The sequence below is a fragment of the Rattus norvegicus genome, chromosome 5 (genome assembly GCF_021556685.1).
Source record: "Rattus norvegicus strain SHRSP/BbbUtx chromosome 5, alternate assembly SHRSP_T2T, whole genome shotgun sequence".
NCBI classification, from domain to species: Eukaryota; Metazoa; Chordata; class Mammalia; order Rodentia; family Muridae; genus Rattus; species Rattus norvegicus.
This window is the reverse complement of record NC_141538.1, coordinates 134,896,648-134,923,733: the sequence shown is the minus strand read 5'-3', so window position 1 is coordinate 134,923,733 and position 27,086 is coordinate 134,896,648. Positions and strand designations below refer to the sequence as shown.

At 42.4% G+C, this 27,086-nt stretch overlaps 1 protein-coding gene and 1 pseudogene across 2 annotated transcripts in view; one reads left to right on the top strand and one right to left on the bottom strand.

The window, feature by feature from the left end:
* Positions 1–27,086, bottom strand: part of Cyp4a8-ps1 (cytochrome P450, family 4, subfamily a, polypeptide 8, pseudogene 1) — a 140,399-nt pseudogene that overhangs the window by 26,894 nt on the left and 86,419 nt on the right. The gene's annotated exons all lie outside the window — the stretch shown is intronic.
* On the top strand, positions 875–11,439 carry Cyp4a2 (cytochrome P450, family 4, subfamily a, polypeptide 2). Its single transcript, NM_001044770.2, is given in 13 exon segments — positions 875–1,085; positions 2,045–2,177; positions 2,869–2,904; positions 3,353–3,480; positions 4,330–4,454; positions 4,821–4,975; positions 5,366–5,472; positions 5,550–5,740; positions 5,827–5,960; positions 7,949–8,013; positions 8,132–8,208; positions 10,660–10,856; positions 10,980–11,439. Coding segments are annotated over 12 exon segments (1,515 nt in total). The 5' UTR covers positions 875–890; the 3' UTR covers positions 10,829–10,856; positions 10,980–11,439.

The following is a 27,086-nucleotide window of genomic DNA, read 5'->3' as shown; positions in this document are numbered from 1 at the left end:
CTGCTGAAAACCGGAAGTGTTCAGTCCCAGAGGAATTTTGCATCTGTGTGCCCTGAGTTCACCAGGCAGGTCGCTTGAAGCATGAAAGTTTGTCTTACCTGTGGTCCCGAGGCTCAAGTTTGCTCATGGGGTGTTGCTTATGAGCTCTCTGCAGGGGCAGCAACCAGGAAGATCTGTGCCACCCTTTCTGGGAGCTTCCATGCACCAGGGTTCCAGATGGCGTTTGGTGTTTTCCTCTGGAATCAGTAATGTGGGCAGAGTGTAGTCTCCTCTGGTTTCCCAGGCATGTCTGCCTCTCTGAAGGTTTAGCTCTCCCTCCTACGGGATTTGGGTGCAGAGAACTGTTTATCTGGTCGGTCCCTTCAGGTTCTGGTGGTGTCTCAGATGCAGGGGACCTGATACTCCTGTGCCCTTATCTCCAGGATAAGGTCTCTTGTGCTCTGCAGTCTCAGGAGTGCCCAACTGTCCGGGCGGTGAGCTCTCTCTCCCATGAGGTTTGGGAGAAGCGATCTGCTCCGGGCAGGGATCCACGGGGGGGGGGGTTTGAATATGAATCTTTTGATATCAAAGTTAATGTCTATTTCATGAGTTTACCTCATTCATCAATGAGGATACTACATAATGTTTAATATGTGTTCAATAAATATTATGAGTAGTTCAGAGATAAGAGAGTGGGTATATACATAGACTTTACCAAGATCAGCTACTAGGGATTTGACTTTACTGTTTACCAAAGTTGATGTTGCAGAGTAATAAACTTTGGAGTCTGAGGTCACTCCCTGTCTTTTTTTCTACTCTCCCTCCCACAAGTAGGTGTGTCTACCTCCTCATGATTTAAATGCAGGTGTTCCACATGTTCAGAGACCCTAGTGATCCAGAAGCCATTAACCATGGGTTTCTCTGTATTTAGCCCTACAAGATCCCTGGATGGTGTCTCTGGGTTCTTCAAAGGGGCCTTCTTGCTCAGTCTATTTCTGGTGCTGTTCAAGGCAGTCCAATTCTACTTACGAAGGCAATGGCTGCTCAAGGCCCTCGAGAAGTTCCCATCCACGCCTTCCCACTGGCTTTGGGGCCACAACCTGAAGGTAGGAAGAAGGGAGAGCATGGAAGAGTATGAAAAGTAGGAAAGTTATACAGGGCAGTCTGCTCTGTGATAATCATGTAGTTTCTGAAGAACACTGGGTTTACTTCTAAGAGCAGGCTTGCCTTAATCGTGTGGGGCATACTCTTTTTAAAAAGATACATGATGACAATAGGACTCAAATCTCAGAATGTAGAAGGGAATGGGAAAACAGCCTGGCTTTATGGAGTGGGTGGGTGATGTTAGCTACAGAGAAGCAACTAATCTAGGCTGTTATCTGAGAGAACTTCTAGAAGTGATGCTTTCTATGCTGTCTATCAGTTTCCTCTGAGATTGAAACTTCCCAGTTTGGAGAGAAACAGATGATTACAATACAGGGTGTTGTAAAGAGAGGTACAAACTTCCATCCAGAAAGAAAGTCCCTTACGATAAAGGAAGTTCTATGGTGGAGGGGAAACATTCCATCCTGCAAGGGAACTCCTAAACTTCAGAAAGCAAACAACTCAAGGGCTTTGTGGAGCCTCTGACACTTTCTGGATTAGTTAGCGTCCCCCACCCTCAAGTGTATATAAGCTTTAAGAATGACTGACTGTGATACCAGCTCTCAGCAGAATATAATTTGGCTGGGTCTGTGTGAAGAGGCACTCAGTGTGGGATTACACACTTAGCCACATTTAAGAATATTAAACTCAGAGCTCTTTCCCCAGTAGCTTCTCTAAGAAGCCTTAGCTTCATCTAACAAGGGTCCAGGATCTGGCTAGGGCAAATCCGTGGACATAGCAATGGCCTAGATGGAAGGGACAAAAAGGACAGATCATCAAGCCAACTCAAATTTCTACCTTTTCCTGAACATTCTGGAGCAATGCTCCTGTGGTGGTCCTGCATCTCCCATACCACACAAAGCACTAGATGTCAAAGAACATCTTTATGAATTTGTCTTTTCTTTGATGTCTGTTCCCAAAGGACAGAGAATTCCAGCAGGTTCTTACGTGGGTAGAGAAATTCCCAGGTGCCTGCTTACAGTGGCTCTCAGGGAGCACAGCACGAGTCCTGCTCTATGACCCTGACTATGTGAAGGTGGTTCTGGGAAGATCAGGTGAGAGTCCAATCTCATTTACATCTGTAGCATATCTGTCATCCAAAGTTCATTACAAGTCTGTGTAATATTAGAAAAGAGTGATACTAGCCATCGATGTCTAATTAATACCTACCATTCCCACTGTCTAGAGACCAACATATGGCTAGCAATAATTAGATAGTTCTCAGCACTTAAAATAACTGCACAAGGCTTAAATTTTCTTCCTTTCTTCCTTCCTTCCTTCCTCCCTTCCTTCCTTTTCCTTTTACAACTAAATTGAGTTGATGTGTTTTACAAATTTTCCAAACATCATAATGACAGAGACATTCATTGCTGATACAATGAAGTCTGCCTTTCCAAGTCGAGCTAACTCCCAATACAAAGACAGAAGGGAATGGAAGGCAGTGTGAGTGGGAATGCATCAACTTGAAATCCACCAAGAACTAACGACATGGTTATTGAAATGACTCGGTTGGTGCAGGGGTTTGCTGCTCAAGCCTGATGACCTAATGTTGAGCTCTGAAACCCACATTGAATTCAGTGGGAGGAATGAACTAACTCCACAGAGTTGTCTTCTGAACTCTACACAGACACTGTAGCAGGTGCACCACAAATAATAATTTTTAAAATTCTGAAAAATGAAAGAAAAAGCTTGTAGTTTTGAACACCATCCTCCTATCTGGTCCTCAAGATCTGTCTTACTTTTCAGATCCAAAGCCTTATCAATCCCTTGCTCCCTGGATTGGTAAGTATATTAAAATAAGGAGTGTGTTTTCTTCACTACTCTCTGGCTAATGGAGAAGAACGGGTGACTGGTCACAGTATCATGATCCATTCCTAAATCAAGCATTATTTCTCTTCTCCTAATCAGTCCTTAGTTCTTTTTAATGCTGCATGATGCCAGGTTTCTGCCATATTATTTCTTCAAACATTCATTGTCAGACATTTATATATATATCCCTCTTGACCTGATCCCAACATGTTTTAATCCTTCATTTCATTCTGTCTTAGTCACAGCAGATTTATCAGACAAACTGGACTTCTCCCTTTCTATGTCTTTGTCTAATAAAACACCCTTACTATTACTGAATTTTTATTTCCCCATTTTATCCCAGTTAATGTAACCAAATGATCCCAGGAGTACCTTTGATTCCACCTCTGTCAGACACACTAACGATCAGTCTCTGGCACAGGTTATGGTTTGCTCCTGTTGAATGGAAAGAAATGGTTCCAGCATCGGCGGATGTTGACTCCAGCCTTCCACTATGACATCCTCAAACCCTATGTCAAAATCATGGCGGACTCTGTCAGTATAATGCTAGTGAGTTTCTCTGTCTCTTTCTCATTTTATTGTACCCACCTGACAGCACACCCACAATGACTCTACTCTTAAACACATTCTAGACGATCACATAGACTAATAACTCCTGTTGTTGCTATGAAGTAAGTCTCCCACAAATGCATAAATTGGACAGCTTCTGCTCAGCAGGATGGAGTCACACACTTCAGAGAGCACTGTGGTAAATATAGGACCAAGTGTTGTCACAGTGGACAAGACACCATACAGTGTAAACTCCCTGTTTTTGGCTGAACTGGATAGTGGCAGCTTCAAGACAAGAATGTCTTGGACCCCAGGCCTTCTGTGTGATCTTAAGTGGCTCATGTGTAAGTAGAAACCAGGTTCACATCCTCACACCCTTACCTGCCAAATCCTTACCTCATATTAGGTCCTAGTTTCTGGCGTCACCATTTGAAAGGTGAAATGTAATTAACCAATAGCACACATGAGGCATGTTCACCCAGGACAACAGCTTTTCTTTTCCTTTATACATTTTATTCCTTCCTGTATTTGTGTTTATACAAATTTTTCAAGTCTGGTTTAGTCTTGAAAGTTTGAAGGGGCCATTTTTGTAAACTGAAAGATTACTTTGTTTCTAAAACCAAATAAGCAATAATTAAACACCATGAGAAAATACGCTGTTTTGTTAAAGAGTTTGGAAGAAGCAGACAACAGATTACAAACATTTGCTTCATGCTTTTAATTTACTGGAAGCAAATGAACTCAATGGAGAGGGACGCTAGACTGATTATCTATAGATAAAGAGAAAAGTATTAGTCTAAACACAGGTCGTCTGAAGAAAATTAAGAAATTGTCTCGTTCTCACCACAGGACAAATGGGAGAAGCTTGATGACCAGGATCACCCTCTAGAGATCTTCCACTATGTCTCCTTGATGACACTGGACACTGTTATGAAGTGTGCTTTCAGCCACCAGGGCAGTGTTCAGTTGGATGTGTGAGTAACAACCCTTTGTTGTAGAATCTTTGGTCTTACCAGTCCGTTTAGTAAGTTATGATTTAAGTTCAGTCAGTTAGTCAGTAAGAAGAAAGTGGGGCAGGTAAGACAGTTCCCTCCACAAAACATAAGATTCTTATTCAGTTCTAGACCAAACTCTTATTTCAAACCAGAACCAAACCAACCAGCCCCATAAGACACTGTGGAACCCTGGCATGTGTCTAAAGTTCCAATGGTCAAAAAATCTTGAAGTGGTGTGTGCCTTGGTATTGCATGTTCCATGGTTGAAAGAATGACTATAGAGAACCTACTCTATTTTTAGGAAAGATACCCCAATCACCAGTATATTGTACCTCCTGTCCATAGAAATTCCAGGTCCTACACCAAGGCTGTTGAGGATCTAAACAACCTGATTTTCTTTCGTGTGAGGAGTGCCTTTTATGGGAACAGCATCATCTACAATATGTCCTCTGATGGCCGTTTGTCCCGCCGGGCCTGCCAGATTGCTCATGAGCACACAGGTTCTGTCTTCCTCCTTCCTGCCTTCCTTTCTTTGTCAGGTACATTGCAAAGACATGATCAGATATCTCAGACATAGTGAGTTTGCCAGAAGCCTCTGTAGGACTGGAGTCAGTTACTAAGATGTAAGTTTTGGGAGCAAGAATGTTAGCATTAAAACTGCATTACAGGAATTGTCAAATTTATTACATTGGGGACATGTGCGTCATGGCTCTGTGGCCCATGAACCTGAGTGGAGGTTGAGGTATATGAGATTGAGTAGACTTCAAATCATGACGAGATTCCCACCTGCACATGCATCTGGGGCTTCACAGGACACACACATTAGGTTCAGGGATTGTGTGTATTACTGTAGCTCTGTGTTCTGTCTGACAAGTGCTGTCATGGGATAGATGGAGTGATCAAAACGAGGAAGGCTCAGCTGCAGAATGAGGAAGAGCTTCAGAAGGCCAGGAAGAAGAGGCACTTGGATTTCCTGGACATCCTGTTGTTTGCCAAAGTGAGTGGAGAACAGGGTTAAGATTTGGCCCAGAAGCACAGATGAGATAGAAAGTCTGTTTTCTCACATTCATTCAGATGGAGGATGGGAAGAGCTTGTCAGATGAGGACCTGCGTGCAGAGGTGGACACATTCATGTTTGAGGGTCATGACACCACAGCCAGTGGAATCTCCTGGGTTTTCTATGCTCTGGCCACCCACCCTGAGCACCAAGAGAGATGCAGAGAGGAGGTGCAGAGCATTCTGGGTGATGGAACCTCTGTCACATGGTGAGAACCATTCATCTGTCTTCTTAAAGGAGAGACCTCTGGTCTGCCCAGATTTGTGTGACTCTTCAGGATGGACTTTATTTCAGGGACCACCTGGACCAGATGCCTTACACCACCATGTGCATCAAGGAGGCCCTGAGGCTCTACTCACCTGTACCTTCTGTGAGTCGAGAGCTCAGCTCCCCTGTCACCTTCCCAGATGGACGTTCCATACCCAAAGGTAACCAAATCCAGTCACCTATATGCTCACGTGTGTTTCTGTTGTCCCAGCAAACTGAATCTTTACTTTGAAGTTTTGAGATGAGATTATAAGGTTAAGACTGAGGCAGTCTCCTGGAAGAAATGTCACATGCTGGTTAAATGTCATTCTCAGCCTTGAAGTTACAGTCACTTCATATACTCAGGGTTGAAAAAAAATAGACGCAGGTCTTGTCATGATAAGGTTTTGTTTATGAGTAAAATAACAAAATGGTAAGGGAAACTATTGTGTGGGTGTCATGGCTCCCAGTGTCTCAGGAAACTGAGGTGAGGAAAGAGGGGAGCTGCTAAGTTCTGAGTTCCTTTGTCACATGTCCAAGGCACATGTTAGCGAAACCATCCTTGGATATGGTCCCACCTCTGCCACATGCAAACAGTGTAAACCTAAGTAAAGATAATGGGACTCATTGAAAATTTAGTATTTCATGTGAAAAATGGGCATGAAACAGTGCCTTTTGGGGGTGTTAGAAGGGGAATTGTGTCTTGTTAGCTAGTGTATGTTCTTCAATGGTGTGTGTAAGACATTTAATGAACGTGTTCTGTCATTGCACTAAAGTGCCGTGTACCCCCAATACTTCTTTGCTGTCTGTCATCATCAGGTTTATGGTTGTCTAATGTATACTTCACTAAACTCCCTATCCCCAAAAGGATCATTAGCTCTACACGGTGACTCCTTATATACAGGCCATATGTATATGCCACTGGGATTGGCTCTAGAGCCAATTCTTTGGCTTAATTATGTTTTTTTTCCATCTTTATTAACTTGGGTAAATCTTATTTACATTTCTTTTTTTCCCACTTTTATTAACTTGAGTATTTCTTATTTATATTTCGATTGTTATTCCCCTTCCCAGTTTCACAGCCAACATCCCCCTAACCCTTCCCCCTCCCATTCTGTATGGGTGTTCCCCTCCTCATCCTTCCCCCATTACCATGCTCCCCCCCAAACCATCACGTTCACTGGGGGGTTCACTGGGGGCTCACTGGGGGGTTCAGTCTCGGCAGGACCAAGGGCTTCCCCTTCCACTGGTGCTCTTACTAGGCTATTCATTGCTACCTATGAGGTTCGAGCCCAGGGTCAGTCCATGTATAGTCTTTGGGTAGTGGCTTAGTCCTAGAAGCTCTGGTTGATTGGCATCGTTTTTCATATGGGGTCTCAAGACCCTTCAAGCTCTTTCAGTCCTTTCTAAGATTCCGTCAACGGGGGTCCTGTTCTCAGTTCAGTGGTTTGTTGCTGGCATTCGCCTACATATTTGCTGTATTCTGTATGTGTCTCTCAGGAGAGATCTACATCTGGCTCCTGTCAGCCTGCACTTCTTTGCTTCATCCATCTTATCTAGTTTGGTGGCTGCATATGTATGGGCCACATGTGGGGCAGGCTCTGAATGGGTGTTCCTTCAGTCTCTGTTCTAAACTTTGCCTCCCTATTCCCTCCCAAAGGTATTCTTGTTCCCCTTTTAAAGAAGGAGTGAAACATTCGCATATTGATTATCAGTCTTGAGTTTCATGTGTTCTGTGCATCTAGGACAATTCAAGCATTTGGCTAATAGCCACTTATCAATGAGTGCATTCCATGTGTGTTTTTCTGTGATTGGGTTACCTCACTCAGGATGATATTTTCCAGTTCCAACCATTTGCCTATGAATTTTATAAAGTCATTGTTTTTGATAGCTGAGTAATATTCCGTTGTGTAGATGTACCACATTTTTTGTATCCATTCCTCTGTTGAAGGGCATCTGGGTTCTTTCCAGCTTCTGGCTATTATAAATAAGGTTGCTATGAACATAGTGGAGCTTGTGTCTTTATTGTATGTTGGAGCATCTTTTGGGTATATGCCCAAGAGAGTTATAGTTGGGTCCTCGGGTAGTTCAATGTCCAATTTTCTGAGGAACCTCCAGACTGATTTGACTTAATTATGTTTTACTCCATGTTTTCTCCCCTCCCCCACAGGTATCAGAGTCACAATTTTAATTTATGGTCTTCATCATAACCCAAGTTACTGGCCAAACCCAAAGGTATGAAAGCCTGGGGAAGAGTGAAGACTCACTCAGTTGCAACTTTAAGCATTCTGTATTCTTTTGCGTTGGAAATGGGCTTGACTCCATCCATGCTGGCCCTGTGCTCTCTCTGCAGGTGTTTGACCCCTCTAGATTCTCACCAGATTCTCCTCGCCATAGCCATGCTTATCTGCCATTCTCAGGAGGAGCAAGGTGATGGGAAAGGGTTGGAGGGAAAGGATGGAGGGTTGCCACATATTAATATTCTATATTTCTGATTGCTTATGTCCCTATGTGGTCACTTGCATGTATTTCTTTTGGTAGATGTGGTTAGATGGTATCATGTCTTTGTGTTTGTGCAAAAGGAAAGAAGGCACCAACTCAGTATAACACAGAAATTTTTATTAACCCGGCGTCCTGTGACCACTAAGACATCTGTATGAAAATTAGTATGTTTTGGTATTTTAACTAATTCTGAACTTCATATTTCAGAATTATATTCCCTATGAAAATTAAGCTTAGAAGTTTTCAAAAATCTTAAAGGATCAATTTCTCTTTCTCAAAATTCTCATTACAGCCTCATAGATTTCCTTATTAACTCAACAGTTGGATGCTTCTATAAATCTTTAAAATATATGTGTCTATAAATATATGTGTAACAAATATATATTAAGTACTATAATGTGATATGTTTAAAATTCTAAAAACTTTGTGGGTTCCTCTGTTAAAGTCATATATGTAAGAGTTCACAGCTTCCTATAGGTTGGACACTGGGGCTATCATCACATGTTTTTTACTTCTAGCCTCACACCAGTTTTTCTGCATATACAAATGCTTATCACATGTATATACATTCCTAATTTGTAGAGCTATGCATGCTGGAAGGGACTTCAGTGAACAGGCCTGGTGTACTTAGTCTAGTGGTGCCGAAACCGGAAATGAGGACATTAAATAGCTTCTGAGGAAAATCCTCTGTTGAGTGATGATGCCCACCACTAGCTGATGTGTGCAGTGACAGAGCTCTGAGGGAGATGAGCAGCTAAAAAATTCCAGAGTCTACAGGACTCATCCTGTAGACCACAGATTCCCTCTAAGATTTCTTAAGGGTTGGATACAATGGTCATCAGAGTTAATATGTCTCTATGGATCACAAGGGGGAGAAAATGAAAGGTAAGCATTTCTTCTGATTTACCAATTCTGTGAAACTTAAAGCTGTGGATTAGCTCCCACAGAACAGGCTTCAGATGTGGCATTTTACTGGAAGACATATGACACAGTTTATCCCATAGTGAAGAATGTCATCTTAACCAGCTAAAAGCATACTGCAGCCATTGGAGGATAGGAGAGTCGCAGGTTGTCAAGTTCCTAGCTTAAATATCCTTATCCTCTATGCATATTATTGTGTTTTTAGAATTCAACTCTATTAATTCAAATGAAAAAGAATTTTAAAAATGTACTTTTTTTCTGCCACGTTCCTTGCTGAGACAGGAGAATGTAGCCAATCACTTATACCTGATGCAGCCATCATTCCTTCTTTCTGCCTTAGCCTCATGTGTCCCTCACTGACATCTTGTGAAAAGTTACACACTCCTTGCTGCCCTATAGCCTGAAGTGTGGTGGGTCCTTGAGTAAAGCACCCTTGCTACCTTAGAGTCCAGGAGGAGGTGAATGCCACAGAGGATAGGGAGCTGGCTGACTCTTAGCTTGTTGTTTGGGTGTGGCAGCAAGGCTAAAGGGAAGCATTAGTGGCATTTACAGCCACATGAGTTGAAATAGGAAGTGGAGCTATACAGGTAAGAGGTGGTAACTCAACAAACCTTCACTAAGGATGGTTCTGTCTGGGGCACCTGGAGCTGTCCCAGACGACAGTGTGCATAGTAGGAAGAGCATTGCGAGGGTGACCGTGGGGATCCAAAGACCAAGATAGGAAAATGCAAATGCAAATAAGGCCTTTTCTGGAATAAGGTTATATGGGTACTGATGATAGTAGCCTGGGGGAAATGAGGGATTAGAGCCTGAAAGCTGAGTGGGAGGAAGATGGAGGACCAACTTGAGGATCCCCAATCAGAGGCATTCACTACAAGCGTCTACCACTGATATTTGACTCCCATTGTAGAATCAATCCATTTTTGTACATAGATGATAATCCCCAAGATGGTGACCTACCCCTTCTCATATTGACCAGAATAGGAGTATTCACACTGGAGATCCAGAGACTGTTAGTGGAGAGAATTGGCTAGATAGTAATTACCTCATTAAATAACTCACGTGCTTGGACTCCATGCCCACAGAGCTGGCACTGTCCAAATGACATTCTGTACACCCAAGAACAGGACTAGGGAAAGAGAGAGAGAGAGAGAGAGAGAGAGAGAGAGAGAGAGAGAGAGAGAGAGAGAGAGACCTAGAGGAGCTAGAGAATTTATCATAGGTCAGGAGCCTAAGCTTGAAGACAAGGGATTGAGGTGGTTGTATAACCTATAAAGAAAGTGATCTCAAAGCAAGGGAATGATTTAGGCATGTGGTCTATAAATAAAATGATTAGGCTGATACCATCGCGGGGGGGAACCCTGATGCCCCACAGGACTGAGGTTATAGGATCAATACTCACCGTACCCAGAGCAAGTCTCAGGCCACATCTTACGTATGTGTCCCTGCTTGGTTCAGGAACTGCATTGGGAAACAATTTGCCATGAATGAGCTGAAGGTGGCTGTGGCCCTGACCCTGCTTCGCTTTGAGTTGCTGCCAGATCCCACCAGGATCCCGGTCCCCATGCCAAGACTTGTGTTGAAGTCCAAGAATGGGATCCACCTGCGTCTCAAGAAGCTAAGATAATTCTGGTGGAGATAGGACAGCTCCAAAGGTCTGCTGCCTGCAATACCTGCTTTTTGTTCCTGGCTAATTTATACTCATTTTGCTTTCTCTTTGATTCCCATCCTTCTGCTGAGTGTCCCGCCAACTCATCTTTTTGCCCTCATTTCTGTAGCTTTTACTCCAGACACCTTCCCAGCTTGTGTGTGTACCCATTTCCCATCTGGTTTCACCTCTGACCAGCCACTGAACCTGCCGCCAGCAGCCCGTCCTCCAGCCTGCTTACCCATCATCATCATTGGACTAACAGAGAAAGATGTATTTTAGAGGGAAACTCTTGCACTTTATCTCCCTTCAGTTCTCAGAGTCTTGGGACAATCGGCATCATGAATTAAAATGTTCTTAGATATCACATGCTGGGAGAAAATTAATCCTAAAGATTCTGGCACCAGCCAGAGGAAGGAAGATGACTCAAAAGAAGAGATTTCTAGATATTTCTGATTGTCTCATGGTGAAATTAATGTATGCCTCATCTTTTCTATGAAATAATAGTACTGATGCAGAACAGTAGATAGAAATGAATAGTTTTTACTACTTTGGGCCAAACTGTAAATAAATCCATTTCACTTCATTAATTTCTGTTTCATATTTTTATTTAAGATACAGAAATCTACTCAGCATGAACCTATGCTCCCTGAAGCACTTTTGGCAAGTCAGCCATCAGAGAAGCCTGTTGCCATCTGCTCCCCACTGTTAGAATGGGGTAGAATTCTCAGCTCCTGAGAGGTTGTACTTGGATTGTTGACTTCTGGGCTGGTTTATACAAATGTAGGTTTGTGATTTTGTGGAGCTAAAGAGTTTTCTGATTTTACCCTGGCCTGATTTGGTCAGAGTGCTCTGAATATTCAGTTTAGTGATTTGGAGAATTCTGTTAAGCTCTCATGGCATGGACCTGGATTCTTTTGTGACAATGGCAGGAAGTATAAAGAAGGGTGTACACCAGACACAAGGACACTTAAATTTATAAATCACTGCTACAGCTGAAAGCCCATAGTGACCCTCACATAGTGATAGTAAATGACTTCAATACCTCACTCTCACCAATGTACAGGTCACCCAGACAAAGCTAAAATTCTGGACCTAATTGATGTCAGAAACCAAACATACTTAACAGATATTTTGAGAACACTTCATTGAAATACAAAAGAATAGACCTTTATTTCAGTACCTCATGGAACGTTCTCCAAATTAATCATAGACTCAGACACACAGAAAGTCTCAACAGATAAAGTTGAAATCACACTTTGCACCCTATATGGTCACCATGGATTAAAGCTGGATATCAACATAGAAACAAACAAACAAACAAACAAACAAACAAAACCAGAAAGCCTAAAATGAAAAACGGGTCAAGACAGAATCAAGAAGAAATATAAAATTTTTTATAATTAAATGAAAATAAAAACACAATGGGATGTAATGAAGGCAGTTATAAGAGGCAAGTTTATAGCACTAAGTACCTACATAAAGATATTGGTGAGATCTCATATTCATCACCTAACAGCATAAGTGAAAGCATAGAACAAAAGTAAAACTAATGCTCCAAAGGAGTCGATAACAACACCAGTGCTGATATATCAATAAAACATAAACAAACAAACAACAACAAAACCCTCAAACAGTTGGTCCTCCGAGAAAATCAATACCCAAATTAACTAAATGGTGGAGGCAGATGTTGGGGGATCCATATTAATAAAGTTAGAGATGAAAAAGGGAGACAAAACTACAGATACTGAGGAAGTCAAGAGAACCATAAGAACATACTTTATTTTGTTATTTATTGTTTATTAAAGATTTATTTACTTATTATATATAAGTACACTGTAGCTGTCTTCAGACACACCAGAAGAGGGCATCAGATCTCATTACAGATGGTTGTGAGCCACCAAGTGGTTGCTGGGATTTGAACTCAGGACCTCAGGAAGAGCAGTCTGTGCTCTTAACCACTGAGCCATCTCTCCAGCCCTATTTTCTTTTATTTAATGTATTTTAATAGCAAATGTACATGAACAGCAACAGAAGACAGATACCATTAAAAACATGTACTTGCATGTAGGACAACTCTGTTAGAAAAGTACAGTGAATGGATGACGTCTACTGTATGATAAAAATGCTACAAACACCATTTAGTTGCTGTCAATAAGAAATGTACTTATTTTTAAAAACTCCAGTTTCCTGCATTGTCCAGAAATTTTTAACGGGTTTATTTATAATAGTTATGAGGTTGAACTGTTGAAATGTGTTCAAGGAAACATTTTGTTTGCATTAATGCTTTACATATTGCATTTATATTAAAAAATCACACACAAATGAATGTAGAGAAACTGCCAATACTGATTCTGTCCCCTATGTTTCTACTTGCAATCATATACTTATGTACCTTTGACCCCTTGGAAAAAATATCTAACATTCAGAACTACTGATAACAGGAAGAAGAGGAAAAAAAATCTTTTGAGAATGAAATGTTGCTGCTCACAGTAGACTCTTAAGCATGTTCTCCACGTATGTGGCATGCTAGCTGGGTATCTTTTGGCATAATTATTACACGTTTGGCATATATAGCACACAGGTTGGTATTTTCAAAAAGGGCAGACAGACAGGCCTCTTTTGCCTCCTGCAAAGCACCAACAGCTGCACTCTGGAAGCGCAGGTCTGTTTTGAAGTCCTGAGTAATTTCTTGCACCAGACGCTGAAAGGGGAGCTTGCAAATCAGAAGTTCAGTGGACTTCTGATAGTGTCTGAGTTCACGACCGCCACAGTACCAGGCCTGTAATGATGAGGTTTCTTCACCCCTACAATAGAGGGTGCACTCTTGCGAGTGAGCGACTTTTGTAGTCAGTTGTTTCCTGGGTGCTTTACCAGCGGTGGATTTGCAGACAGTCTGCTTCGTATGTGCCATGGTATGACCACCTCCTTACTCATCTCTTTCCTCCTTTGGCTGGAGCTCGGCAAGTGAGAGGAGGCAAGTAAGAGGCAGCACTGGTATTAGAGAGCGGCGGCCAAGAACATACTTTAAAACCTGTATTCTACCAGATTGGAAAATCTAAAAGAAACAGACAATTTTCTTGATATAGACCACCTACCAAAATTAAATTAAAAACAGATTAAAAGCAAATTCAGTAGAAGAGAGAAACTCAGAGCATTTTCATTAAAAACAAGGCAAGATTGTCCACTCTTTCTGTACTTACTCAATAATGTACTTAAAATCAAACAATAAGATAACTGAAGGAGATCAAAGGGATACAAATAGAAGAAGTCAAAATATTTTTATTTGCAGATGATACAATAATACATGTTAGTGACCTTAAAAATTCCACTGGAAAACTCCTCCAGCTGACAAACACTTTCAGAAAAGTAGCAGGATACAAAACCAACTGACAAAAATCAGTGACCTTCCTATACACATAGGAGAAATAGAGTGAGAAAAAAATCGGGGAAATAATATCTTTCATAATAGCTTCAAAAATCATAAAATATCTTGTGGTAACTATAACCATGGAAATGGCAGATTCTTATGATAAAACTTTAAGACACTTAAGAATTTGAAGAAAATATCAGAAGATGAAAAGATCTCCCATGCTCATGGTTTGGTAGGACTAATACAGTAAATATAATGTCTAATATAGTCATCCTACCAACAGCAATCTACAGAGGCAATGCAATCCTCATCAAAATTCCAACGCAATTTTTCACAGAGCTTGGAAGGACAGTACACACACACACACACACACACACACACACACACACACACACACCCCAAAACAACAAACCTAACAACAGGATAGCTAAAACAATTCTGAATAATTAAAGAATGGCTGGAGGTATCTCTAACTTCAAACTATACTACGGAGCTACAGTAATAAAAACAGTGTGGTACTGCTATAAAAACAGATGCATAGATAAATGGAATCAACTGAAGGCACAGAAGCAAGTCTATATTCTTGTTTATACCTTACTTTTATAGAGGGGCCAGAAATATATGCCAGAAAACCAAACCTAGCATCTTTGATAAATGGTGCTGGTCAAACTGGATGGCCACATATAGAAGAATGCAAATAGATCCATACCCTCCACTCTGCATGACACTCAGTTCTAAATGGATCAAAGACCTCAATATATGACCAGACAAACTGAGTCCAATAGAAGAGAAAGCAGGACATGGTTTTGACCAGGAAAAGGCTTTCTGAACAGAGCACTGATAGCACAGGCACTAAGATCAACAACTGATAAATGTGAGCCCATGACACTGAAAGGCTTCTGTATGCCAAAGGACGTCATGATGTGGAAAAGCAGCAGCCTACAGAGTGGGGGAAGATTTCTAGCAACTACACACCTGGTAGAAGGCTAATATCTGAAATACATACCTATATACCTAAATACACACACACATACACACATAGACAAACAGAAACACACATATACATACATATACATATACACACATATACACATACACATACACATACACAAAGATATATACACATACACACACATACACAAAAATACACACATAAACACATACACAAAAGTACACACACATGCACACACATACACACATATACACATACACATATACACACACATACCCAAAAGTACACACACACATACACACGCATATATACACATACAAACACATACACACACACACACACACACACACACACACACACACACACAAACCTAGACATTAAAAAACGACAACTCAGTGAAAAATAATGGTGTACATATCTAAACAGAATTCTTAAAGAAATGTCCAACACTTTCAGTCATCAGGGAAATGCAAATCAAAACTACTTTGAGATTTCTTCTTACACCAGTGCCAGGAATGGCCAAGATCAATAAAACAAGTGACAGCTCATGCTGGTGAGGATATAAAGTAAGGGTAACACTCATCCATTGCTGACGGGAATACAAACTTTAACAGCCACCACGGAAATCAGTGTGGTGGCTCACCAGAAAGATGAGAATTGATCTTCCACTAGATCCAGCTATACCATTCTTATATAACCAAAGGATGCTTCATCCTACCACAGAGACACTTGCTCAATCATGTTCATTGCTGCTCTCTTCATAATAGCCAGAAACTGGAATAAGTTTAGATTTTCATAATGGAACATTATGGAATATTATTCATCTATTAAAAACAAAATAATGAAATTTTCAGGTTAGTATATAGAACTAGAAAAATCATGAGTGAAAAATCATGTAATTTTAATTTTTTCAAGGCTTACTTTTAATGATGGTTCTTAAACGCTTTAACATCCCTTTTGTCCCACCATCCACCACCAGCAGTGGAAAAGAAAGGCTATAGGAAAAGTTGGTTTGTTCAGAACTGGTTCTGTGAAGCAAATCCCATGTGTTGTCTGGCTATCGCAGTTGAGTTTACAGGTCAGCAGCGACAGTTCAGTCCACTCAGAAACACTTCCTGCCTATGGCAGCAGTCCAGTTCGGTAGAGTCTGGAGAGCAAACTCGATCAGCAGCAGTGGCACTACCTAGGAGAGACAGCCAGGCCTCAACCTGGGGGCATGACTCAGCAGGTGGGACCAAGGCCAACAGAAACTCTAGGGAAAGTTCTCAGGTCTGCCTCACTCAACGAAGCAAAGATCGTTGAAGATGAGAGACCAGGAAGCATTTATCTATGCAAGCAAGCCAAGGTCAGTCTCCATCACTGTCCATCAAGTCCTATTTATATCTCTTCAAACATCTCCTGTCCCCCACATATCTTGCCTCAGCACATGCGTTTGTCTCAGCTGACATCACTTTGCCAACCAACCCGAGTCTGAGGAAACTGCAAGATCTGCAGTACACCACTAGGTGTTTTTTTTTTTTTTGGTGCATTTCTCTCTATGGAGCCCTGACAAATGGAGCTCAACTATGCAATGTAAGGTGGACCAATACATGTGTGTGTTTAGCTGTCACACCCACCTCGGCCAGCAAGGAAGACACAACACGGTCGGATTCTTCCCAACAGCCTTTATTGCAGGACCACCTCATTGTTGATACGGGGACCCTGAGCGACAAAACACTCGCCTTTTAGGGATAGCAGGCAATGGTTTTGCTGCTTGTCCCCCAGGGATTGGTCGAACATAAATCACCTCATTAGTATAGTGTCGCCCTAGTCGGGCAAGTGCCCAAGGCAACTCTGCACATGAGCAGTGCTGTTGTTTACCACCAGAATGGCACTGGTACACCGGATGTCGGCGCCATCTTTATATATGTATGCTGCTCCCTACATCTCCCCGTTTTTTGTTTTATAAAAAGATCACCTTGGGGAATTTTGGAGAGTGATGACTGGTCTAGATCAGGATACCCTGCCAAAATGTCATTGCTCCTGTCTTAGGAGCTCCTGTCTCATCAAAACTCGGCCTTACCCGTCATAGGGTTACCCTATGCCACCGGGCCCCATGTCTTAGGTCGGTCCCAGCTCATGGTAAGTTGCCCGTCTCTGGATACAATGACCTCATATGATAGTGATACAAATGATCTAGGGGGAACTCTCAATTCTTCAGAGAGGCCAGCCAGATATTGGGAGAGGCACCATTCTCCATTGCAATCATTGCCTGATAAACAACAGCTTTGTGTCGGGCATGCTCTCCTTTTAAACGGCAGAAGAGCCAGAGACATACTCCGCATCCCAGGAGGACAATAGCTCCCCAGGCTGCCATGCCAGCCCATTCCTTGAAAAAGGAGAGAGCGTTGGTGATCCAGGAGGTAAGGTCTTCAAGTGTGATGGGGTTCAACTTAGTACTGTTAAGGATTGCAATCTGCATTAGCAATTGTCTCGATAGTTGTTCTGCTTTAATGGACCAATTTCCCTTCAGATAGTTCGAAATTTCTTTGCTCCGTTGAGAATGCTGAGAAAAGTTAGCTTGCAAGGGGTAATACACAAACCTCTAAGGGAAGCAATGCAGGACAATTGAGCCATATGATACAGTGCTTCTATTTGTTCTTGAATTAAATCCATCCATTGATTAGCTAATAAAAGACCTGACATCAAATGGGTATTGAATTCTTCTTGCATCTCTAGTGCCACTGCAGTTCTATCTACAATTTTATTCATAGTCTCAGCTGTCTATACTTGATTAGTCATGGCTATTGCGGCTGTAGTTGCTGCAGCGGCTGATAGTACAATGGCTGAAATTATAGCTGCTGTAATTCCAAAATCCCTTTTGGTTATTAGTAAATGAAGTATGGGAAAATTATCTGGATTAGCTTCCACAGGGATAGGCACAAAAGAGGGTAGTCTAACCAGTACAGGAGTACTGTTAGCGCTGTCCCAACATTCGGCCAAATAGCATTCTATATCTGAGCTATTACAATTTAAAGCATCATTACTTACCAAAAAGAAGGGCAGTTTGACACATACTGAAACATTAGTGGCAGCATCATTTGCCAAGAGACTATTATACTGAATGCGATACAAACTCGTATCATATTTTCTAGTAGCTGACACATTATATAGTCTAAAATTCTCACCCATCAATCTAGTAAAAGGGGTCAAGGATGTATATGCTCCTTGCTCGTTGGATAACATCCATTGATACCATAGCCAGTGATTCCCTACACCAGACTTATTTTGTTTCCAATTATATAATGCCTTGCCAAGGGGTGGGGAAAATTCAAATCCCGGCAAGATTTGTTTTACTCGATGTGCTGGACTTCGACACGGGGTAAAGTCAGGTGGGAACTCTTGATACGAGGGGCAAATGGGCAAAACTCTACGGTGGGTGGAGTTACATCATGTATGGTTACTTTGCCCCGGGGGCGATGGTATGCTACAATTATGTCCCATAATAAATGTTGTGATGTTCAGATCAGCGGATTGGCTGTTCGATAAGTTACCGCTGCCTGACTGCTGCCCTTGGATGATTTGAGTCAAGGCTTCTAAGATTGGTCTAGTGCCCATAGTGCTTTGGCTCGTAGGATCCATCCAATTAGCTAATGTAGCTCTACGTATCCAAATGCAGGGCACAGAGGAGTTCTGAACAGTAAAACATAAGGTATGAGATAGAGAAAGATTAGTGGCATCATACCGTTGGGGTACTTCTCCATTCGGCACTATACATGGAGTATCACGCAAACAGGAGGTGGAGAAAAAAGTTGGTAAGACAGTGGAATTGCTATGAACTGGCATGGGTACTAGCCAGGATCTGGCAATAGCCCACAGGGTGAGTGAATCAACCTGTATTACCATTCCCAGTAGTAATAGTAGTAATAGTCTCATCTTCAGGAAGAGCAGAAGGCACTTTTTGAGTCAAGCGCTCAGGTACCCAAATTGGATTTTCTTGATTCTGCGGAAAAACACAAACAGCTCCCCTAGATCTCGAAATCTCGGGATCTGGGCCATGCCATTCATCAGTTAAGACATCCTTTCACTTTACTTCTGCATTAGTCATAGGTATAGTAGCAGCATGGCGATCCGCGCCAGAGCGGCCATGCGCATCCAAAATTAAGAAGTTTAGAGTAAAAAGAGCTAAAGAAAGTTGTTCTTTTGGTGTTCAGCCGCTGGCATTTCCCTCTTTTTGTTTTTGTATAAGCTCTTTTAAGGTACGATGCGCTCTTTCCACAATTCCTTGACCCTGGGGATTGTATGGTAATCCTGTAGTATGACCGACCTGCATTGTCTGGCAAACTGCCTGAAATGACTTTGCTGTGTAGGCAGGCCCGTTGTCTGTCTTGAGACTATCAGGCTTTCCCCAGGCCACCCATGCCTCTAAGCAATGACTAATGGCATTACAAGCCTTTACACCAGTCATCAGAGTGGCATGTATAATACTGGAACAGGTATCAACGGAAACATGAGCATATTTTAAATTTCCAAATTGAGATATGTGTGTGACATCCATTTGCCAAAGTTTTAGTGGGATCAGACCACGAGGGTTAATCCCCACATGAGGAAGGTGGTGAAATTGAACACAATTCTGGCAACGTAACACCACATCACGGGCTGTAGCTCTAGAGATTTTAAATTTTTGTTGAAGAGTAAAGGCAGGAACATGAAACTTTTGATGAAATTCTCTAGCGAGATCAATCGGAGCAGCATGAAAAATAAACTCTCTACGAGTACTAGCATCCACCAGGGCATTATTACTGGTCATGGGAAGAGGCAAATTAGTATGTTGTATATAAAATTTATTTCTTCTGGCCCATATTAGTTTTTGTAATTCCAAAAGAATGTGACAGATGGTACTAGACGACTGAATCGGTCCTGCCATTTCAAGTGAGTGCACGGCATTAACTACATAAGCAGAATCAGAGATCAAATTAAAAGGATCAGGAAACCTTCTAAAGACCTCCAGTACAATCTTGCATTCGGTAACTTGAGGGGTGCCTGGATTGTACTGAATCAAAACTGGCTCATGCGAGTTAACCATATAGGCCCCCACACCTGTTTTTGAGCCATCAGTATAAATGTCCAATACTCCAGACAAAGGCTCTGAAGCAGTGACCTTGGGGAAGATTACTGGATGCTCAGTAAAAAGTTGTAGCAAAGGATCCTTAGGATAATGATTGTTAAAGTCTCCTACAAAACTACAGCGTAATATGGCCCAACCATCTATTAAAGCACACAATGTTTCTATTTGAGTTGATGTATATGGTGTAATAACTTTCTTAGGAGGAGTGCCAAAATGTTGAATGCAAGACTTAATGCCTAACACGGCGAGTTTGGCCACAGCTGAAGGATAATATTCAAGGGTTTTATTGGGTGAAATATGGGGATAAAACCATAGAAGTGGTCCTTGTTGCCACAACACTCCTGTAGGCTGACAAAAGGTTCTCAATATACGTAATAGAAGATCTTCTCCCTCCCTATACCTATTCAACATTGCCTTTTCCAATCTCTCTTCTACCTTTTTCAAGGCTGCACGTGCTTCTGTAGTTAGTATACGAGGGGAGGTTAATTGAGAATCCCCCTTCAGGATCTCATAGAGTGGTTGTAGATCTACATTGGGCATCTTGATATAGGGTCGAATCCAATTTATGTCTCCTAACAATTTTTGAAAATCATTCAATGTTCTTAAGTGATCTTTTCGTAATTCTATTTTTTGAGGAGAAATGCTATGAGGAACGATTTTTGTTCCTAAATACTCCCCTAGTTTGCCCATTTGAACCTTTTCAGGTGCCACAAATAATTGATTATTCTCTAGCACTGCAATCATCTCTGCATAGGCCTTTTCCAGGGTCCCAAGATCTTTAGCTGATAGTAGGATATCATCCATATAATGTATTATTCTTAACTTTGGAAAGTGATCATGTACTGGTTGTAAGGCCTACCCTACATACAGCTGACACTTGGTAGGACTATTAGCCATGCCTTGAGGCAAAACTACCCATTGATAGCATTTATCGGGCTCTTCATTATTCATGGAAGGTAAAGTAAAGGCGAATTGCTCACTATCTTGTGGGGCGAGAGGGATGGAAAAGAAGCAGTCTTTAATATCAATTATAATGATATGCCAATCATCAGGAATGCTGGAAAGCAAGGGTAAACCCCTCTGTATGGGACCCATTATTTGCATTTGAGAGTTAATAGCTCTTAGATCATGTAATAACCTCCATTTTCCTGATTTTTTCTTAATAACAAATATGGGTGTGTTCCAAGGTGACCTAGATGGTTGAATATGTCCTAATTGTAATTGTTCCGCTGCCAAATCAGCGGCAGCTTTTAATTTTTCAGAGGATAGAGGCCATTGAGGAACCCATATGGACTCCTTGGTTTTCCACGTAATGTGTATTCCTCCCTCAATGGACCCTAGGAAAAACCCAGTCCTGTCCTGTTTTGTTTTTGTTTTGCCATTATTGGGTCAATTTGCCCTTGTAAGTTTTTTCCTAGACCTTTATTAGGCATGTATCCCATTCTTGTCATCATATCCTTAACTTGAGGGGAGTAGTCATTAGTCAATTTCATACCTAGAATCACTAAGACGTCTCTGCCCCATAATGTCACAGGAATGTCTGTAATATAGGGAGTGAATCTTCCTGATCTTCCCTCTGTATCTCTCCATGTCAGTTCCCTTGAGCTTATTAAAGGAATCCTCTCATACCCTAGACCCCATAAGGCCTGAGAAGATGCTCGTGTAGGCCATTTGGGTGGCCAATCCTGAGCAGAGATAATACTGCGATCTGCTCCACTGTCTAATAACCCCAAGAATGATCGTCCCTCTACAGTCAGGGTTAACATCGGGTGGTCATTCAACTCCAATGATATAAAAGCAACTCGGGATCCCGTGGATCCTAAGCCCTTGTCTCCCCTGGTTCTATTTATAGCAGGAAAATGCTTATGCAAGCTAGGCAAGAGCAGCAACTGAGCTATTCTATCCCCAGGGGAAGTAGGGGTGATTTCCCGGGGGGGAGGCTACCAAGATTTTGACAGTGCCTTGATAGTCAGGGTCTATAACCCCAGGTACAATTTGTAGGCCTTTTAAGGCAGAAGAGGAGCGTCCCAATAATAAACCAACTGTATCTTCTGGAAGGGGTCTTTAAAATCTGTATCTATGAGCTGTACTCCCATCTGAGGGGTTAATATGAGTCGGGTGGTGGAGTGCAGGTCCAGTCCTGCGGAGCCTTTAGTGGCTCTCCTTGGTCCCTCAGATGGCAAAGGGAAGGCCAAGGTCTCCGTATCTCTTGGCTTTGTAGAGCCCCATATATTTGAGGGCCCTGGGGACATGGGCCCCACAATCCGTTTTTTGGCCGTGCACCTCCATATCCTGTCGATAGGGGTCGGCCATCCAGATCTTTCTCAGATCGACACTCATTTGCCCAGTGATTTCCCTTCTTACACCGTGGCCATAACCCAGGTGGTCTAGGTTTTTCTCTACTTCTATCTTCATTTCTCTTAGGACACTGTCTTCGATAATGTCCCTTACGGCCACATTTGAAATAAGTATCCATGGCTGTTCCTTTTCCTAACTGTACCAGCACTAGTCAATGGTCCTCCTAGCTCTCTACAAACTTTCATCCAAATCTCTAATCCTTTATGTTTATATGGTGTTATGGCAGTTCTACATTCTTTTGTACATTGTTCATACACAACTGTTTAATAAGAGCCATTGCTGTATCAGAGTCTCCAAAGATCTTAGTGGTAGCTTCAACCATGTGGGCCACAAAGTCTGAGAAGGGCTCTGTGGGCCCCTGAGGAACCTTGGTGAGGTTCCCGGAGACTGCACCCCTGTTGGGTAGTGCCTTCCATGCCTTAATGGCTATTTCATTGACTTGCCTGTACACTTCTTCTGGATAACCAGTCTGGTCCAGATCCTCCCCAATCCTAACAGCATGTCGGCATCCCAATGCCTCTGAGCATCTGCCCCTGAAGCTAAGTTAATGGCAGCCTGAGCATTAGCATTTTCATAGAGGTAAGATTTCCAGTCCAAGTACTGACCTGAAGAGAGGCAGGCTCTGGCTAAACTTCCCCAGTCTCCAGGAGTGAAACAGTTCCTGGTAAGAGCTTCAACTTGAGCAATAACAAAAGCTGCACTCACTCCATAAGTCCTAACAGATTCCGCCAACTGTTTTATAGTCTTGAAATCAATGGGCTCATGATATCATTGCCCATTAGCATCCAAAAATACTGGGAAACTAAGGCCTAGTTCTCTCCACACCTCTGGGCAAAAGGAAATACCCTTTGCAGGTCTATGTTGAGGATTGTACAGAGGCGCTGTTGGTAAAATTCCTTTCTTGCCTAGTTCTTTGGCTTGTTGCCACATAGCGCTGGCATGTGGCCAGTCCGGATGATATCTCTCTTTCTCATACCGATCGGCTTCGTCCTCAAGGTCCACCAAATCATTCTCACTAAGCTCTGAGTCACTTGACATTCCCAAGGTCAATGCCTTTAAGGAGGGATATATTTTCTTTGTCTCTAGGTCTGGATTATTACTCCTGTCTTTCTCTATCCTCTCCTTGTTTTTTTCTGTCTTTTCTTTTACTCCCTTTCCTCCCTTTCTTTTCGTTCCTTCCTTCAAAACTTTCTCTCCCTCTGACATACTTTCTTGTTGTTCTGTAAGGATTTTTTAACCCGTCTTAGCAGCTTCCTCACATTTTTTATTTTCCATGCAGGCACGGACCATTCACCACAGCGGTCTTGTCCCTGATTTAAGCTTGGCCTCTGTTGTTTCCCTATCCAGATCCTTTTCCAATTTATCCCATGCTCGTAGGGTAAGAGATCCTGAAACTATAAACCATGGAGCACAGCGATCACATTCCTCAAGGAAACTCGCTAGGATTTTCCTTTCGATTTTAAGCTTATGCTGGCTGAAGAGTTCTTGGAGAGCTGGCAAAAGCGGGCTAGACTGTGAGTTTCCCATACTACACGACCTTATCTATGATCGGCGTTATGAGCAGGGTAAGCTAGTGCATTTATCTACACAAGACTTAGTAGTCTAGCACCTGCGTGGCTATTCCCAGCAGATGCACTCATGTCTGGGTTAGTGGCAATTCAGAAAAAAACAAATCCAATACATAAGGAAGAAAAGGAACAAATTTATGAGTCCTACCCACAAAGGGTCAACCGGGGGAGAAAAGCATTGCTCTACCTTGTATCCCCTTTTTCACTTGGCCTCTACACCAAGGCTTTCATCGTCTCTGCTCATCTCCAGAGAACTTTATTGTCCCTAACCCGGGAACTTCATTGTCCCTTACCTGGGAACTTTATTGTCCCTTATCCGGGAACTTTATTGTCCCTTACCCGGGAACTTACTGACGTCACCGTCCTGAGATTGAAGAGTTCTGAATCCACGAGGATGTCCTCGGGTCGCTGTACGAGCCACCAGTTGTCGCGCCCACCTCGGCCAGAAAGGAAGACACAACACGGTTGGATTCTTCTCAACAGCCTTTATTGCAGGGCCACCTCACTGTTGATATGGGGACCCTGAGCGACAAAAGCGCTCGCCTTTTATGGATAGCAGGCAATTGTTATGCTGCTTGTCCCCCAGGGATTGGTGGAACATAAATCGCCTCATTAGCATAGTGTCGCCCTAGTCGGGCAAGTGCCCAAGGCAACTCTGCACATGAGCAGTGCTGTTGTTTACCACCAGAATGGCACTGGTACACCAGATGTCGGCGCCATCTTTATATATGCGTGCCGCTCCCTACATTTAGCAATAAATCCTTCATCACAATTCTCTCACATGCTTGCTTTAGCAGAACATCCTTTCACCTATGTCTGCTTCAGTGAAATTTTTTTTCATGTGTTTGCCCCAGCAAAACAACATCCAACACAATAAACTTTCCAAAGAACCCTTAAGTTTCCACTTCAGAGGTAACTTGGGCCCAGAAGGACAAACATAGTATGCATTCACTTATATATGACTGTTAGCTGTTAAGTCTTTGAGAAGAAGGCTACAATCCATGTAACCTCAGAGGTTAGGCACAAAGAGTATGGAGATGGAGGGACAAGAGGGCTCTCCCTAGGAAGGGGAAAGAAAATAAATAGTTATGAATGGATGGGAAATGAACTGGAGAATCAAATAATTGGCCATCCAGAGTTCATATAGAAACCCAACACAGTGGAACCTTCCTAAAATATATACATGTATGAATGCAAAATAAATGAAGCTGTCAAATAGTGAGAGAGATGGAGACCCAACTGGATAGCTCTCATTACCAAATTGTAGCAGACGAGCCAGTATGAAGTTGAACACTCCTCTGAGGGGTGTGTAAGGATGATTATAGGAAAGATAGAAAAAAGATGCAAGAGACAGTCTGGGGCTCCCCACAAAGAGGGTTACCACACGTTTCAGCCATCACTGCCAATGCCCCCCTATTAGAAATAGACTGCTCATCATTATAATGAGGTACCTAAAGGCCCAGAAGCTTAGCCTTTCTTCCTAGACACTCCTCCCTGCCAAAGGTTTTTAATCTCAGGCCCGCCCTGAGAAGTTGGGGTACAGTTTTTCTCATCCACTTTTCTCCGTGACAATAAATGCCTTAGAGCCATGGATTGTCTCTTTCCATTGAGACCTGCCTTCTGGAGCTGTAGAGAAGTCCTTCGCTTACAGAGCCTAGACTCAACTCCTGTGGAAGGCTTCTCTATGTTCCCAGCTGTTAAGCCCAAGCCTGTAGCCAACTGCTGACAAGACAAGACAAAGACTCAGACTGAGCTTCCCCACCCCAGGAGTGGTGTTCCTGCAGCTTCCCACCTCCCCGCTCGCTGGCAGGGTGGGGTAAGCTTGGCCAAACTCCCCCTGTCCTGCCTCCAAGAGCAGCATGCCCTGTGGCAGAGCAGACCCCCACCATTAACCCAACAACTGCTTCTCACTCCCTTTACCCCTGACTGTGCTATCAAGACTTTATTTTTTCCTTTGAGCTTTTCTTCAAAGTTGGCCTTTTCATCTCCTTCCAATCTACATTTAGGATTTACCGGCCAAGAAAAAACAAACAGGGAAAACACAGAGATCAATCTGCTTAGAGCAAACAGCCATAGCTGAAGCGGGTCCCTCCCCCCTAAATCTAGGCCAGCCAAAGACAATGGAAAAACATACAGGAGACCCAAAAGTTTTCAGGCTTTGTTTAAATGTTTGTTCTCTCTAACAGGAACACCTAAGACAATGTTCGTGCTTCTCAACCCAAAATTTTCATGTCTCTTTATTTAAATGTTTATTTTCTCCCTAGCATTCGTGATTTATGTCTAAAAATTTTCCAAATTTCCTTTAAGGTTTAAAAGTCATCTAATCTACTCCCACTGGTCAAAACAACTATACTGATAACCATTATTTAATCGTTAATTAACAACCAGTTTTCCTTTACAGATAAGCTGTTGCTGCCTATCCCAGATACATAATTAACATGATATTTTCCTTCCTCAGCCATCCAAGGTGGACTTAAAAGATGCCTCTCAGGACAAAATTCCTGAACTTGGCCTTGACTCTTGCCTAGCAGGCAGACTTCTCTGCTTCAGTGAAACGGGAAATGACTTCTGACACCAAATGATGCTTCCAGTGACCGGAATGGGTTACATTTAATTGAGTTGTTGGCCAAAGTTGCTCCATGAGAAACTGCACACAACTCAGGGCATTGAGAAGTCTGTTGATTGTTCTCCACAAACATGCAGTAAGGCCCTACTGTTGAAGACCACGTCTATACATCTTATTGAACACAATGAAGTCAAGCTGGTACCTATCTAGAACATTCATTCCTGTGGATTAATGTTCATGGTACTGGAAGGTAGGTGTTCGGTACTCCACTGAAGGAGAAAGGTAAACACTAATCTACTTAAAAACTCAGCAA